Source organism: Osmerus eperlanus, chromosome 20 (assembly GCF_963692335.1).
Source record: "Osmerus eperlanus chromosome 20, fOsmEpe2.1, whole genome shotgun sequence".
NCBI lineage: Eukaryota > Metazoa > Chordata > Actinopteri > Osmeriformes > Osmeridae > Osmerus > Osmerus eperlanus.
Window position 1 is genome coordinate 7487036 of NC_085037.1, and position 17182 is coordinate 7504217.

Here is a 17182-nt window from a genome sequence, read left to right on the forward strand (position 1 = left end):
GCCCGGGTAATTTGGGCAATTTTTACCTTTGGTCCAATGGCAAAAGAATTGTACAAAAATGGAAATCTCCACCCATCTGGGACACACAGGTTTGAGGAACACACGCTCCCATTGTAACCAATGACGGGTACTGGGGGGGAGGGGTATAGCTAAATAGCAGTCTATGGCAGAGTTGTCAGTGCTTAAAGTTAGAGTTCAAATACCCAGAGGAGAGGTGGTTGTTTCAGAGGCTTCAATTACGTGTTTTTTATAAGCCCTTGATGTAGCATGCTAATGCTTATTCCTCCCCTCACCCAGTGTTACACCCAGTCTCGACTAGGACCACCACCACCTCACCCTACACACCCTGAAGGGCTCACGTGACTTAACTCATGTTGTGCATGTCACACACTATTGTTGGACTAACACACCGCCAGGTATAAGGGATTCAACCAATTATCTTTGGTTATAATGATGATCAGGGATGTGAAGAAGCTGAGGCGTGAATTTAAAAACAATATAAAATCGACAGTACAACAATCAAAACATTATCGTCATGATTTACTTATTAGCAAAAAACAAACAGGGGGTCCAGTTAAGTTATGAGTATAATTAAAAGCTTCAATCAAAAAAAAAATGGAAAAGGAGGGGCCGAGGTGGGAGTGGGCGTTGTTTAGCAATGTGGTGGGTGTGGCTTTGCAGGGGGCAGGGGGAGGAGCTTGAAGCAGTGCATCCATCTCTCTTCCCAGAGGGTCGAGTTCAATCCAGGAATGTCGACAGTAGTCCTTCTATCTTTTCTTTTCCTTCTGTCCGTTCATCCCTTGCTCTGTGTCCATCACTGAAGGTCCCGGTCTTCGAGGTACCTGTACTCGAATGTGAACCCTTCTTTTTTTCTCTGGCCCCACTTCTCGTAGTCAAAGTAAATGTAGGTGCCCTGCGAGATGAGAAGCAAGACCGTGGTTAGTTGGGCGCAGTAAACTCAACATCCTAAAATGGGAGTTGAGCAACAAGCCCCTTGACCAGGCTGGAACGGTGGGCCGTCCAGCCGGGAAGCTGTTGAAGAAGGGAGGCACAACAAGGAGAAGGGAGAAGACGACGGGAGGTTTCTGACCTGTTCAAATTCATCTGTGATGGTCTTCGGTTCTTCGTGTCTCTGGAACCACATCATATACTTGGTGTGGAACCTCCACGACTGCTTCTTCAGTGCCTTAGCTGCCAGGTATTGGGCCTTGGTGCCCTGGTGGGGAGGAACGCACACACACAAAGTGAGGAGAATGTTTTGAAAACGTCAACAAACATAACCTTCAGGTAAAATAGCACACATGTAGCATGACGCGTGACATGAAGCATGCACAAACACAGTCTTACCTCCAGGTAGTAGAAAATGAAGAACAGAGTCTCTGTTGACAGCCTCTGGTAGAACTCCACAGAGTCTGAGTGAGGCGGTGGCACCTGGTGGTGGAAAGGCAGGGTGGGGCAGGGGTTCCTCATCAGGTACTGCCTGCAGGGGGCGAGAGTGAGACAAGAGCTTTCACCACATAGACCTGATAGAGTATGCTTGGTATGAGAGAAAAAAAAAGAAGAATGAAAAAGCGTCAGATTTAGTTTTTCTCTCCAAGACACCAAAACTGTCCAAGGTGTCTGAACAGGAAGTGGTACCTGATCCGCTCTGAGTCGGAGGGGTGTGGCATGTGCGTCCAGGCCGACTCCTGCATGGCCTGCTGGTATTGCTGGTCTTTGGACAGGGGCACGGGCCCCAGCGGGCACACCCCCAGTGACGGGGGGATGCTGACCTCTGACAGCGAGGGCTGGGGGGCCATGGAGGTCCCCGGGGGGCCCGTAGTGCTGGGGAAAATGTCTGAAGGTAGAAGGGGAAGTTGGTTGAACGGGAGGATAATGAAAAGAAAAGATTAAAATGAAGATAAACTTGCTCCCTGAAGCAAACTGATTTGAAGTCGAGGACCATGGCAGTCAGTCAAGGCCTCAGACCATTCTGAAGCGATACGAGTGGGGAGGTTTTTCTCACCAGTGGCGAGGTGCAGAGAGGGCATCTCTCCCTCCATTCCTGAGCTCAGAGCCGCTCGCTCCGCCATGGACTTGAGGCTCCTCAGTGGCTCCTGAGGCTGGGGGGCAGAGGGCATAACACATACACAAGCAGCAAAACCAGGGTCAGGGTAACCATCTTGTTAGAATACGGAACTTCGGTGTTTCTTAAAATTGCATTCCTTCTGGAGTCCCCTAGTCTCCACCATCCTCCTCCCTCACCTTCATACTGTCAGTGGCCTGATTGTAGGAGAGTGGCCCATTTAGTTGGCTGCCCCCTGCTGTTTTGCTGTCGTTGTAGGAGGGTGAAGGGGAGCTGGGCGGTAGAGTCATGGATCCCAGGAGGCTGGAGCCACTGTCTTTCCTGAGGCGAGAGAGAGCGGGAGGGGCACTGGGGTTGATGTGGGTTTGAATCTGATTTGAATATATGTTGCATCCCCAGCATAGGATATATCGATTTATCATTTGTTGGATCTACTCACGGTTGATTGGCTGTGGAGTTCAAAGACAAGGCTTGGCTGCTTTGTGATTGGCTGGCACTGTTAAGGGTGGAATCTGGTGTGCTGTCTGCTACGATAGCACTATAACCTGGAGAGGGAGGAGGAAATAACAGACTTTTGTCATTTTTAAAACATCACCATCTGCTACATGACATTCCTGTGAAATCCTACACAACAAAAAACAGAAAGGCAGATGATAAATGATCTTCACATTCAGTAAGTAGTAACTTGACACTCACTAGTGCTACCATTCTGTTTCTGTCCACTTGGTGGTCTGGGGAGCCCCAAACTCCCTCCCCCGATTCCACTGCCTGGCGCCATCAACCCTGAGCTGCTGTTGCTCCCGATGACCCCCAAACTGCCACCGGGCGCCAGGCCCCCTCCGACAGGGCTGGGGGCCACCAGGGGCGGACCCTGCACCAGGGGCCCTGACCCTAGGCCCAGCATCCCCCCGCCCATGCCCACCATGCCCGGCGCTGAGCCCAGCAGGCCGGTGGAGGACGACGAGCCTCCGCTGAGCATGTTCCCGCCAAACGGTCCCATGGTGCTGGAGGCGGAGTTGGAGGCGGAGTTGGAGGAGGAGCCGCTGCCGATGGCCCCGGCCATGTTGCTGCCCATAGGCCCCGAGGCGGCTGCCTGGGCATAAGGCGTGGAGCCTGGCAGAAGGCCGGCCATAGAGCCCAGGGACGCCGGCATCCCCGACAGGCCCAGCCCGGACATGTGGTTGGGGCCAGAGGAGCTCGACATGGCCCCTCCTTTCCCCATGCTCAGGCCCAAACCTAGGCTGAGGCTGGAGGCCGGCGACGGGGCTTGGGGCTGGGAGCTGGGTGTGAGGGGGCTGGGGTTGCTGGCGTTGGGGGGTGAGGATGCCATCGAGGAGGGGAGGAGGATGCTGTTCGAAGGGCAGGGGTTGCTGTTGGAGGGGGCCATGGAAGAGGAGGAGGAGGAGGAGGAAGAGGAGGAGAGAGAGTTCTTGGCCTGGGTTTGGTGCTGCGGCAGAGACGCCTGCTGAGCGTGCTGCTGCGTAGCGTTGCTATAGCTGCCAGCGTTGGCGAGGAGACCCCCCATGCTTCCTAGGAGACTGTTGCCCCCGGTGATGGACCCTGCACCACCGCCACCGCCCCCTGCCATGGTCGCCATAGAGACCATCGAGGACGAGGAGGCCCCGGAGGAAGAGCAGGACGAGGAGGAGGAGGAGGAGGAAGAGGAGGATAACGACGAGGAAGGGTTGCCGTTCTTGACAGGAGACTGAAACAGAACGGGAGACGATAAGACATGTATTCACCTTGCGTTGGAAAGAAGATCCAGACCAGTAACATAAGTTACGTTTCATGTTCGCAGACCAACAACATGGAACACGGAGAGCACTCTGTGGACGACCGCCTCACCTGACTGACTTCGCTGTCTGTCGAACGCCCCCTTTTCTTGTCATCCTCAGAGTTCTCCTGAAAACGTGCATACAGAAGACACACATGCGGGGAAAAACATAAAATTAGCGGATTGTCCGATGCCATGTGTTCCATTGTTGACGTGTCAATATGGAAAATAGTGGTCTACAGCCTCATGCCAACCGAAACCAGACCTCATATCCCCTCCCCCTTTATTTTCTCTCTACCTCTCCTCCATCGCCCCCCCTTTCTTTCCTCCCACAGTGCCACCCCCTCCCCATCACCACCCGTCCTCTAAACTCCACAGATCTGAGATGTTAAGAACATCTTGTATCCATTACAACTCTGTTACGAGACCCAGCTTCATCTCTCTACAGACTGTGAGTGGGTGGCGGTGTAGAATCTTCCATAGCTACATCGTTTCATTCCCCGGTGAGGAGCTCCCTATAGATTGTGATAGAGAGCGTAAGAAAGTACTCCTCAGCGTGGCGCCCGCAACGAGTGGGGGGGAGGACAGGTGAGAAGAATGGAGGTGGTGGAGGTAGGCGTGTTGGTGCGCGTGCGTGCAAGGGGCGCTCCTGTGTGTCTTGTGTGTTCCTTTACCGTAGTGCAAGTGGCGGGGGAGGGGGGGATGGGTGAGGAGGAGGTGGTGGAGGTGGGCGTGATGCTGGAGAGCTGGAACATCTCATCCTCCAGGTGAGAGTGCCCCGGGGGGGGGGAGGCCGCCAGCGTCTGGGCTAGAGAGACGAGAGATGGTGGGGGGGAGACAGAGGGAGAGGTAGCTACGTAAAAACAAAAGTTGGCATACAAAGAGAGAGAGAAAGTAAGTAGGGGCAGATAGAACACAAGGTCAGCATACACAGTGTCACAATGGAAGATGCACTGAATCGACATTCTAACGCTGTCGCTACATTTGAGATGATCAATAGACTAGACCAGACAGAACGGATGTAGACAAACAAAAAGCACACTTACGGAGGTCATCCAGGTCAAGGTCGTCGTAGAGGAACTCGTTCTCCTCAAAGTCCGGGTCCTGGGAGGAGTCCATGTAGTACTCCACATCGTCCTTGATCTTGCGGATGGAGTCCACCTGGACTGAGTCGTTGTCCAGCATGCGCAGGATGGTCTCCAGCATCCGGATGTGGTACCTGTGCTTCTCGATGAAACGCTTCAGCTCCTCAATTCGATCCTGTTTCTGGAACAGTGTGGGTGCAATTGTGTGTGCGGGCATGTGTGTGTGTATTGAGCGTGTACGGTTGTGTGCGTGTAGTTGAGCACAAAGTTTTCGCCAAGTGTGTGTGCATAATGCATGTGTGTATAATGTGTGTGTGTGCGTGTGCGTGTGCAGGGGTAGATGTACACGTGGGTTGGAAGTGGTTGGAAGGGAGCAGGAACATATATGTTATTTCATGGATCACTTGGTTGAATACATGTGACTGATGATCAAATTTAGCAACACTAAAAGGCATGCCTGGTCTAACATCGGTCACGGTCTGGGTCCATGTGAAGAGCCAGTAAAATGTTAATGGATGAAGCTGCTTTACATTAGGACTAAATACAGTCCTACCACCACAGCAGTCTCTCTGGAGAACAAAAAGTCCTGCTTAGGCATAGAGGAGAGATCCTGGATAATAGGTCAATCTTTAAGAACAAAGGACAGAGAGAGGGGAGCTAGAAAGGTGGTTAGGGGAGGAGGGGAGAGTTAAGGACAAAAGAGGAGAGGGATAGAGAAGGACACAGAAGAGGAGAGGGATAGAGAAGGACACAGGAGAGGGATAGAGAAGGACACAGAAGAGGAGAGGGATAGAGAAGGACACAGGAGAGGAGAGGGATAGAGAAGGACACAGGAGAGGGATAGAGAAGGACACAGGAGAGGGATAGAGAAGGACACAGGAGAGGGATAGAGAAGGACACAGGAGAGGGATAGAGAAGGACACAGGAGAGGGATAGAGAAGGACACAGGAGAGGGATAGAGAAAGACACAGAAGAGGAGAGGGATAGAGAAGGACACAGGAGAGGGATAGAGAAGGACACAGGAGAGGAGAGGGATAGAGAAGGACACAGGAGAGGGATAGAGAAGGACACAGGAGAGGGATAGAGAAGGACACAGAAGAGGGATAGAGAAGGACACAGGAGAGGAGAGGGATAGAGGACACAGGAGAGGAGAGGGATAGAGAAGGACACAGGAGAGGAGAGGGATAGAGAAGGACACAGGAGAGGGATAGAGAAGGACACAGAAGAGGGATAGAGAAGGACACAGGAGAGGAGATGGATAGAGGACACAGGAGAGGAGAGGGATAGAGAAGGACACAGGAGAGGAGAGGGATAGAGAAGGACACAGGAGAGGAGAGGGATAGAAAAGGACACATGAGAGGAGAGGGATGGAGAAGGACACAGGAGAGGAGAGGGATAGAGAAGGACACAGGAGAGGGATAGAGAAGGACACAGGAGAGGAGAGGGACAGAGAAGGACACATGAGAGGAGAGGGATAGAGAAGGACACAGGAGAGGAGAGGGATAGAGAAGGACACAGGAGAGGGATAGAGAAGGACACAGAAGAGGGATAGAGAAGGACACAGGAGAGGAGAGGGATAGAGGACACAGGAGAGGAGAGGGATAGAGAAGGACACAGGAGAGGAGAGGGATAGAGAAGGACACAGGAGAGGAGAGGGATAGAGAAGGACACAGGAGAGGGATAGAGAAGGACACAGGAGAGGGATAGAGAAGGACACAGGAGAGGGATAGAGAAGGACACAGAAGAGGAGAGGGATAGAGAAGGACACAGGAGAGGGATAGAGAAGGACACAGGAGAGGGATAGAGAAGGACACAGGAGAGGGATAGAGAAGGACACAGAAGAGGAGAGGGATAGAGAAGGACACAGGAGAGGGATAGAGAAGGACACAGGAGAGGGATAGAGAAGGACACAGAAGAGGAGAGGGATAGAGAAGGACACAGGAGAGGGATAGAGAAGGACACAGGAGAGGGATAGAGAAGGACACAGAAGAGGAGAGGGATAGAGAAGGACACAGGAGAGGAGAGGGATAGAGAAGGACACAGGAGAGGGATAGAGAAGGACACAGGAGAGGAGAGGGATAGAGAAGGACACAGGAGAGGGATAGAGAAGGACACAGGAGAGGGATAGAGAAGGACACAGGAGAGGGATAGAGAAGGACACAGAAGAGGAGAGGGATAGAGAAGGACACAGGAGAGGGATAGAGAAGGACACAGGAGATGAGAGGGATAGAGAAGGACACAGGAGAGGGATAGAGAAGGACACAGGAGAGGGATAGAGAAGGACACAGAAGAGGAGAGGGATAGAGAAGGACACAGGAGAGGGATAGAGAAGGACACAGGAGAGGAGAGGGATAGAGAAGGACACAGGAGAGGGATAGAGAAGGACACAGGAGAGGGATAGAGAAGGACACAGAAGAGGGATAGAGAAGGACACAGGAGAGGAGAGGGATAGAGGACACAGGAGAGGAGAGGGATAGAGAAGGACACAGGAGAGGAGAGGGATAGAGAAGGACACAGGAGAGGGATAGAGAAGGACACAGAAGAGGGATAGAGAAGGACACAGGAGAGGAGAGGGATAGAGGACACAGGAGAGGAGAGGGATAGAGAAGGACACAGGAGAGGAGAGGGATAGAGAAGGACACAGGAGAGGAGAGGGATAGAAAAGGACACATGAGAGGAGAGGGATGGAGAAGGACACAGGAGAGGAGAGGGATAGCGAAGGACACAGGAGAGGAGAGGGATAGAGAAGGACACAGGAGAGGAGAGGGACAGAGAAGGACACAGGAGAGGAGAGGGATAGAGAAGGACACAGGAGAGGAGAGGGATAGAGAAGGACACAGGAGAGGGATAGAGAAGGACACAGAAGAGGGATAGAGAAGGACACAGGAGAGGAGAGGGATAGAGGACACAGGAGAGGAGAGGGATAGAGAAGGACACAGGAGAGGAGAGGGATAGAGAAGGACACAGGAGAGGAGAGGGATAGAAAAGGACACATGAGAGGAGAGGGATGGAGAAGGACACAGGAGAGGAGAGGGATAGAGAAGGACACAGGAGAGGAGAGGGATAGAGAAGGACACAGGAGAGGAGAGGGACAGAGAAGGACACAGGAGAGGAGAGGGATAGAGAAGGACACAGGAGAGGAGGGACAGGAGGGACGAAGCAGAAGCACACCGACCTCTTTGTCTCCTTTCTTCTTGCGTGTTTGGACTGATAAGGACTCGACTTCACTCTCAAACTGATCCACCTGCATGTTCAGGGTGTCTATCGTATTCTGAGAGAGGGGCGAGATGGAGAGAGATATTAACAGATGTAAAGAGAGAGAGGAGAAATGCACACACCGTCATATCTGTGAGACCCTCACCGTTAGCCACTGTCCGACCTCCTCCTTCTCCTTCTGTGCTGGGTCTACCTTCTGGGCCAGGCCCAGGCCTTCTTTAGAGTACGCCTTGGTCTTGGTCTCCCGCTCCACGATCTTAAAGCGCTCCATTTGCTGTGGAGAGACAGGGGGGAGGACCTCACACATTACTACTACAGGTCACCATCTGGTGAAGCCAGACGCAACTAGTGGGCTTGTGGGAGGTACTGTATGTCGTGAAAATGCCATCAAATGCTGGTGTGGTGAACGGTCATGGTTGCGGAAGTATTTAACTATACATGCAGGAATCTCTGTGGCTGTGTTCTGTAGAAGTATTTAACTATACATGCACGAATCTCTGTGGCTGTGTTCTGTAGAAAACCAGGCATTGCATGAAGTTGAAATTTCCAAGTGTATTGTTTGGATGAGCGGTTTGCAATAATTAAAGAGTTTAACTTTCATGGTTAGTTTAGTGCCATGTTACATATTCTTGGGTCTTTCTCCTCTTTACAATCCCTAGCAACCTCTCTAAAGATGTCAGAATAATCTACAACTGTAATAGATAAGTCCTGACATTTATAAGCTACTATACCCATCAACATTGTTTATAATGCAAGTAAGAATTTGCTAAATTTGAGAAAGCTGAACAATTCACAATCAGAGAAAGATATCTGGCACATGGCTGTTCCAAGGTCATCGCATCATCACAGCACGATCATTGCATTGATCAGCTCTCTTTCTATTGACAGGTGGTCAGCACATACTCGACAAGTACCATGGAGAACCGCCCCCCCCCCCCCCACACACACACACAGTAAAATGTTTCAACGCCTAGCACTCGCCTCACGCCAAATCCCGGGTCATTCTGAAACCCTGATGACTGCCTACAGCCTTGAATGACAAAATGACTTGATGATGAGAGCGTGTGGGCGGAGACGTCCTCCCGTCTTTGTGCGAACAGCTGGCAGCATAGAAAACTCTCTCAGTAACCCCATCAAAGGCCTCCGTGGCTTTCGGTCGCTCGCTCCGCACAGATGTCCCTCTCTGCGTAGACCCTCGTCGGTGTGTGACGGATGTCTCTCTCTATGTAGGCTCTCTTCAGCGTGTGACGGGCGACTGGTGATGAGTGCGTGTGTGCTTTGTTCTCAACTCACCGTTTCTATGAGTTTGCGGTTTTCCACGAGCTGTCTTTTGTCTTTGATCTCGTTGGATGCTACCCACGTCTTGATCTGGTCTCGAAGACGCTGAGGAGCAGGTACAGGACAGCATCAGAGAGAGGGAGGAATGGAGAGAAATAGAGGAGAGGGACATGAGGTAACTTTTGTTTAGCAAGCAGGGACTCGCCCTGTGCGGTCAAGTACAGCGTGCAGGCGTACCTACCCAAGCTTGGCTTGGGGTAAGTTTGGTCCACATGGTAACAAACACGCATCTGAACACTCACATGAGCATGCATACACTGCTGCTGACACAAAGACGCTTGCTTAAGGGTGGCTGACCGTCATGATGTTTCTCACACACTCAAAGATCAGATGTCAATATCTCACCTGTAGTTTTTTAATTTCTTTCTTAAGGTCGGCCTCATACTTCTCCTTCTGGTTAGCGTTGGCTGCATTATGTAACTTATTTTCAAATAGGAAATAAAACGTTCAATACAATACAAGCTCTGGTGATATATCACACTTCAGCACATACAATCACCATGAATGAATAAGATGTGTATATATTCAATTTCTGTAGTCTAACATATGGTAATACAGCACATGTACAAAATGTTTCCGTTCCATACTATTCCCCGAGCTCAGAACAAAACAACAAACAAGCCTTATGCAGTATTAAAGGCTTCCTGCTTATGTAATTATTTATAGATGTTGAATAATGTGGTGGACCATCAATGGTGGGGCGTTCAAGAAACACTGTTCTGACACAAGGGAACAGTCCCAGACTGAAGTTCACTTTTAACACGAGTACCTCTGTGGTTCTCAAACAGGACATAAACTGGTTCTCACCTTTTGCCAAATGTCCTCGAACTGCTCTACGCCTTCCGTTACTTTTTTCAAACATCGATCTATTTCACCTGAGGGAGGCAAAGAACATAGCAATCAGCGCTGGGGGGAAGGAGGTGTGGCTGAGATCTGTCTGAAGATGTCCCCCTGAGCGAGGGCTAAATGCACTGGCTGAACGCGGAGCTCTCACCCCGCTCCGCACCTTCCACTACAAACATGGCTGACAGCTCATCAAACATGCATGCTGTAAAAGCTAGGCGTGCGTGTAAGCAGGCCTGTGTGCATGTGCCAACCCAAACCTGGTTAAAAATGCAGCGCCATGAGAACAGGCTTGATGGGTGGGAGGGTTGCATGGTTTGAAGCCTGGCCCGTTGTCAGAGTCAGATAGGTCTATTACAATGTGGGCCTTTCTCAAGATTTGAGTTTGGCTGCAGGCCTTCAACATCAGGCTATGAGTTATGGTTATCTCCTTAATTAAACAGTGTAATAATTGAGTAAGACACTGGAGGGTTTGGGTTGAGACATAGTGACAATGTTGCAATCCAACAGCAAGAGAACATGGAAGGAATGTCATCCTCACCTTGTAGTTTTCTTTTGTCAGCCATGACTGTTGACTAGGATACTGTCTTCATGCCTTCTTCCACTGGGGCTGAAAACGATAACAAACAAAAACAACAACAATTGACATAGGGAGAATTAGGAAACCTGTGTTTGTATAGGCTAATGGGTGCAGACAAGCTCAGTAGCAACATTGCTTTTTGTTCCCATCGGAAACCAATAAAAAAAATTGTGGAATTAACTAAAGCTAAAAGTTAAGACTGTGGCTTTGCTACTTCTGCCACCTGGGGCCACTGTTTTAGCAGCTGTTCGGTAAACAGAAACAGGGTACATGGTTTTTACATTAGTTTACCGAGTGCCACTGTCAACCCTCTAACCACAAAGCTGTAGTTAGTCATTAGAGAAAGTAGCATTTACTCTTCAAACACGGTCACACATTTAACTTCCATTGGCCTTTCATATGCAGAAAGTATTTGGTGAGGCGTAATTGAACGCATCCAACTGAATAAATAGCAATCTAACAAAACATGCAATCCAACATCACCTTAGAATACACTGTAGAACACATTGTAGTGAACTTAATTTGACTTGGAACATAGTTTTTTAGGTGACAGATAGTCTTGATGTAATGTCAGGGAATGCGAGCACACGTTTGTAGCGAACGTGATACTGGTGTCCTGTCAACACCTGAAGAGTTGTAGAGTTTAGAACGCTACCGATACTTTGTAACCGCAGCATATGCAACAATGTAACATGCGCGGCAGGTAACTTTATGGGGCATCACTTCAGATACACACAAGCAAGGGCAGAAGGTCACCGAAACAGCCCGAGCATCACTTTTGCCATCTAGACTTTAACACGTTGCAGGGCCCCCCTACCTAAATGCAGTTACCCTCACTCAAGGCTTGCTAAGCGAGTTTTGAGCGTCCGTCAATGGAATACATGCACGGGTAGAAATGTTTCAGACGTTACGCTACTTATAGATCCAGATGGCCAACTAGGATCTATCTACTCTGGAAAATCGAAATGATCAGTAAACCGAAAGTGACCATTAAGCTATATGAGCTATATGAAGTGTTTATAAACAATGATGCGACCACCAAGCTAGCTTTGATCATTAGGTTCTATTTGATCATAAGCATAATTCGCAATAACTCTGCCTGCTCAATAACGAACCAAAAGTATATAATTTCGATGCATTATTGCACTGAACTATAAATGTCTAATAAAACACATTCTAATAGCAGACTAAACCATGTCGATAGGGGTCTCATTTGCCACCGGCTATAGGCGCTTAGCTTAGATGTGGAAGCAAATTTAAAGGAAAGGGTACATTTCAAATAGTTTTCTTTTAGAGTATGGGTAATTTACCTGTAGTTTCCGAGTTAACTTTTCTTTTTCTAGATGCCCCCCTCTTATAAATCTTAATTTCCCAAATCTTCACGTTATTTCCAATTTGTTATTAATTCTTTTCGCTAAACAATCACTCCGCACATTCAAGATGGCCACCAGGAACACCTCCTCCGCTGTTTCCCCCATGGCTCGGAGGCCCGCCTCCCCTGCACGCGATTGGTTATTCTTCTTCCTTTTGGGGTTTCAACTGGTTAAGCGTCCCTGTCATCCAAGTGAGGCACGTTTACAACTTCCGCAGAAATCCAAATGTGATTGGTCTCTTTGGAAGGTGAAAAGTCTCTGAACGACCCATCGTCACTTTGGCTTTTGTAGTTGGTGTTTCCTCTCCAAGATCTCTCTCAAACCTCGCTCAAATTACAAACCATAGCATAGCTGAGACTTCTATCGTTAGCTCAGTCGACAAATGCAGCGGTCAACGCTAAGTTACCTGTACAAGTAGTCTACTATTATGATCAAGTTATGATGCATTTCTTGAATCAGCAGAAATAGGCCTTTCAGATGGCAGGTTAACAACACCAGCTGCATGAAATACTACTGGAGACACTGCATCAACCACTTTTACTAAAATATAGTTTTGTCACCATCTTGCTAGACACCATAGTAATATTGGGAAACTTAGGATGCGTTTTATTGTCTTATCTCTATTTTACAAAGGCGGGTAGGGCCTACTAAGCGTATGGATGTTTAGTGACTAGTTAGAGAGAGAAAGAAACTCGTCACCCCAGCATTTACAGCAAGCTGTCTGAGTAGCTTGCACATATGCGACTAATAGGAAAATAACACATAAGAAGTTATATTCACTGGAAAGTGCTTTATTGCTTTGATTGGAGCTTGTAGCTATCCTGCCATCAACCCCCTTCAGCAAAGTATGCAACCATTAACTCCATCCAGAACAGTGGATTGAAAACAAAACATATCCAAAACAATAACTTAAAGTGCTGAGGTAGAAACAAAATGACTTCTTGCTGTCTGAATTTAGTATTTTCTCCCTCATAGTTTCCAAACTAAATAACATAATCTCTTTTCCCTCTCATCTCAACTCTTTCTCTATCGTTTGTTTTGAAAGGTCAGTTTCGGAACCTGTATGAGATAGGAAGAAGCAGGTGGGTCTTCTTCAAGGCCTGGACCTTGGTGTGGGTCTCCTCGTCCAGGGCTTTATAGCAACGCCGGGCGTAGTCCAGCAGCTTCTCCTTGGAGGAGTCAAACTCCCCCACCTCAGCTACCTTCTGGGGGGACACCAGGAGCATCTCTGCAATGGGGGAGGTGGATGCCATGGTGTTGCGGTCCACTCCGTGGCTCTGAAATGCCTTGGACATGGATCTAAGACGTTGGTAGGTGTGGAGGATCTTCTGGTAGCGAAGGAGTACACCGTCAGGATCTTTCACTGTGGAGGGAGAGTTATGTTGGGGTTTCTTAAGAGTGAAACAGATTCGAATATAACAATGATTATAAACAAAGAGTTACTTTTGGGAACAGTGTGAACTGTATTAGTACGTGCTGTAATTAAATATAGCCCTGTTTATAAGTCCTTTGCTCACCTCGCTGCCTCTCCCTTCCATGGGTGATCCTGATAACCCTCCTCATCTTCATCCTTGGTTCTTCGCCAACCACCCTGCCTCCTCCTCTTACCTTCCTCTTCGACCTCTGGTCCTCTGATGAATCATCCTCGTCTGAAACCAGCTCCTCTTCCTCCAGGTAGCCGTCTTCCTCAAAGTATTTCTCCACCATCCGCACCTCCTGTTTGACTATGTTAAGATGGGAACACCTTCAGAACATGCATTTAGCTGGATAACCAAAAAAGATGCACAGGGGTCCTTTCTGCTGTACATCTTCTGCAATAGAATTACTTTTTTTCCTGACACCTTTTTGAACTATGTATAGCAACCACAAAGTGTAATACATGTTATTAAAGACTCCAAGCATTCATAGTTTAAACATGAAACATACTAGAAGTCCACTTGCTTCTGTAAGTTCCATCTTCTATGGGACTCTTGACACCAACTCACCGGGAATGTTCCTGCCCCGAGTGAGGGGCTGGCTCTGGAGGAGTTTCTGTATCTTTCCAGACCTGGTGGTCATGGGTGAGGGAGGAGGGGAAGGTGACCTGGCTGCCTGGAGCTTCACTGGAACGGCATGCTGAGATTCAGCTCCCCAGTCTGTCAAAGTAGAACAGATGCAGCATTAGTCGGCGACACACACACACACACATGCGTGCACACAAACACACAGCCCACCATTGCTCTCGTTGTTCCTCATGGAGGAGATAAAGCGGTCAAGCTGACAGCGCAGGAAGTTGCGTTCCTCCTCCAGGTCCAGGATGCGTTTCTGCAGCCAGGTGTTCTTCTCCAGAGTCACGTACAGGTGTGTCCGCAGATTAGAGATCAAGATGAAGGGGCTGTATGAGGAGGAGGGGGCCTCACACCCAGGCTCTGGGATAGAGGTGTCAGTGGAAGAGCGGGATGTGTAGAAGAGAGAGATGAGCAGATAAAAATGTGCACTGAAGAGGAGTAGAGGATAGAGACGGGAGACGCAAGACTACAAATGTTATTTTCAAAATGTTGTGAAGCTGTAAGGGACATAATTGGTTGGTAACAGCTGTACTAAAGTGGACTGATTAACACTGATTTCAAGATAAAGATTGGAATAAAAATAAGACCGATAACCTATCAAATAAAATGGATGGGTGTTGGGCTTGTTCAAGGAATGGCCCAAGATATTTAAGTCAAGTGAAGAAAAGTCTTCTCACTCCCCGTTTCTGTCCCATGCATTACCTTCCAAAATGGGTTCACTTTGGTTGAAATAGACGGGCTGAGGTCTTTCCACGTTCTCACCAAAAGGGAAGGACACCTCGTAAGCATTAACATAGAGGCCTCCACCTTCTGGAGAGGGAAAGATGTAATGACTAATAACACTGTCATGAAATGGATGGAGAGATGGAGTTATCGATTGACAATGTTAGTTATTTCGTTCTTTGGCTGACAATGACATTGATAATAATAATGACTAAGTTACCTGTTGTACTTGGATTCTGCGTGTTTGAGGGATTCATACTTGCATTTCTATAATACAAACGATATGGAAATTAAATCGACACAATGAGTCGTCAGTCGCGAGATTAACCTACTACAGCTCAAACCCAACCATATGCTGATGTGGGATTTTACATCACTCTGTAAAGCTGTAATATTCCGTTATACAACCGTAATATAGCTGTCCAAGTTTGCCTACCTCAATGGCGTTGTGAAAATCTTATGTCGCCGAACTAGGACCGTAATTAGCTCATTCCAGCTGGTAAATTTGAACGACAGCTTAATTGTCACGCAGGCGCATTTGAAGACGCGTTCTCTACTTTTAAATACTTTTTTTTCAGCTTTAACCTAAACTTGTGGGTGGGGCTCTGTATTGCAACACATCGAATACAGTTGTTTTATCCCCTAGGCTACTTGTCTTTTTCACGCAGTTTGGGGAGTTGGTGCATGATGATAGGCAATAGGCTACCTGTTTAAACCATTCCAATGTCTATTCAGATCTGTGAAAATATCAGTGAAAAAACCTTTCCGGAATTGGGCCACAGGTGAGTCCGGAAGCACGAAAAGTAAGCTACCTAACGAAGTTGTGGAAAACTCCGCCGAAGTGTCGATGAAGCACGATTTAAGGCTATAAAAACATTGATCCGTGAGTTACAGTTCAGTCGAATTTTAAATCAACCTATGCTTGAGCACAGCCAAACTATGGACAGGTGAACTGCAACCTTTACAGAAAATGTTTATAGACCGATATCTTACTAAAAGGCTCGAACTGTAGCCTGATTGTGGTTTTGTGATCGAAAGTTTGTTTTCTGTGTAGGCTACTATGCGACCCTGAGCTAATTATGCCGTTGTAAGCTTAGAGAAAACATTTATTATATTGTATTTTACTATAAATATGATTTTTGCTTGGACCATTTGTTTTGAACACAGCATACAGCATCAATAGTTTGTGATAGACTTGTAGTTGCATAGTATAATTTCAAGTTAAAATAGATGTACAGATGTTTCCGTGTTTTAGATTTAATCGATCTTTTAAAAGGCTGCATATAGCCATTAAGCCATCTCGGAAGGCCCATCTGATCAGTGCTTTCTTTCCAGGTGACCATGGTTGTGTGTGAGGGCCTGTCCCACTGTAAACTAGCTCTGGCCTTTGCTGTGTTGATGGATCTACTCGGTGGAGCCGCCCTGCTGGTGGGAGTGTTTGTCCCTCTGGAGATCCAGGGCCAGGACTTTGGTGACCTGCTGGTGTACACGGGAGCATTGCTGGTGGTCATGTCCCTCTGGGGTTGGGTACTGTGGTACAGCGGCAACATCGAAGGCCTGGCCACCAGCAAGGAGATGGGACACATTGGCAGTGCGGTAGACAGACTAGCTCGTAACCTCAGCCGCAAGATTCGCACCTACCGAGGGCATCGGGGAACCTAGAACTGGTGTCTGTGATGTCAAAGCTCAGTTGTGCTTTTTATGAGCTAATAATGTTTCACACCAAAATGCCCTTTAACCTAAACGTATGTGTTCACAACATTTCAAATATAATTGTACACTAGCTTCACATAATGGTTGTTCTGTTACAGTTGATACAGGTGCAATGTCTTGATGTAATATTGCCTTCGTTTTTTTTACATTTTTCAAGCATGTCTGTTAATAATTTCTTTTTCAAATAAATGTGTAGAGTGAAACCTCACAGCAGAAATATTTATTCAGACATTCAGAGAGAACGAAGGAGTGAGAAAAGACAAACAGGAAAGAGAGCTAGCCTGCCAGGTATGCAAAAGAGCTCTTTACCGGATCCAAGCATGTATATTCATTGGTAAAGCTAAGCCACTTAGAGAATCAGATAATTCACAGTTCATTAACCTTTGTTTCAGAGCATGCTTCTAACCGCATACATTATTAGTAG

At 48.0% G+C, this 17182-nt stretch overlaps 3 protein-coding genes across 5 annotated transcripts; 1 reads left to right on the forward strand and 2 right to left on the reverse strand.

Moving 5' to 3' along the window:
• Positions 1 to 522: 522 nt before the first annotated feature.
• cnot3b (CCR4-NOT transcription complex, subunit 3b) lies at positions 523 to 12375 on the reverse strand. 2 transcript variants are annotated; one of them, XM_062486871.1, is made up of 18 exons: positions 12212 to 12375; positions 10863 to 10931; positions 10286 to 10353; positions 9824 to 9898; positions 9434 to 9523; positions 8286 to 8414; positions 8100 to 8195; positions 4886 to 5099; positions 4514 to 4692; positions 3911 to 3967; positions 2762 to 3770; positions 2505 to 2610; positions 2245 to 2386; positions 2006 to 2102; positions 1639 to 1837; positions 1348 to 1480; positions 1091 to 1216; positions 523 to 913 (listed from the first exon to the last, which is right to left on the reverse strand). In XM_062486871.1, the coding sequence occupies exons 2-18, from the start codon at positions 10885 to 10887 to the stop codon at positions 815 to 817; spliced, it is 2844 nt and encodes a 947-aa protein (XP_062342855.1). In that variant the 5' UTR covers positions 10888 to 10931; positions 12212 to 12375; the 3' UTR covers positions 523 to 814. The 2 variants fall into 2 exon arrangements, with proteins under 2 accessions (XP_062342855.1, XP_062342854.1); XM_062486870.1 differs by having other exon boundaries at positions 4886 to 5105.
• Positions 12376 to 13049: 674 nt separating this feature from the next.
• On the reverse strand, positions 13050 to 15629 carry ccdc106b (coiled-coil domain containing 106b). Of its 2 annotated transcripts, none has more exons than XM_062446194.1 (7): positions 15482 to 15629; positions 15266 to 15312; positions 15085 to 15132; positions 14488 to 14682; positions 14260 to 14409; positions 13792 to 13998; positions 13050 to 13637 (listed from the first exon to the last, which is right to left on the reverse strand). In XM_062446194.1, exons 2-7 carry the CDS (start codon positions 15300 to 15302, stop codon positions 13321 to 13323), a joined length of 954 nt encoding a protein of 317 aa, XP_062302178.1. In that variant the 5' UTR covers positions 15303 to 15312; positions 15482 to 15629; the 3' UTR covers positions 13050 to 13320. The 2 variants fall into 2 exon arrangements, with proteins under 2 accessions (XP_062302178.1, XP_062302177.1); XM_062446193.1 differs by having other exon boundaries at positions 15025 to 15132; positions 15482 to 15628.
• Positions 15630 to 15733: 104 nt separating this feature from the next.
• tmem238a (transmembrane protein 238a) lies at positions 15734 to 16966 on the forward strand. The gene is made up of 2 exons (XM_062446196.1): positions 15734 to 15928; positions 16381 to 16966. The coding sequence occupies exon 2, from the start codon at positions 16387 to 16389 to the stop codon at positions 16705 to 16707; it is 321 nt and encodes a 106-aa protein (XP_062302180.1). The 5' UTR covers positions 15734 to 15928; positions 16381 to 16386; the 3' UTR covers positions 16708 to 16966.
• Positions 16967 to 17182: the final 216 nt, after the last annotated feature.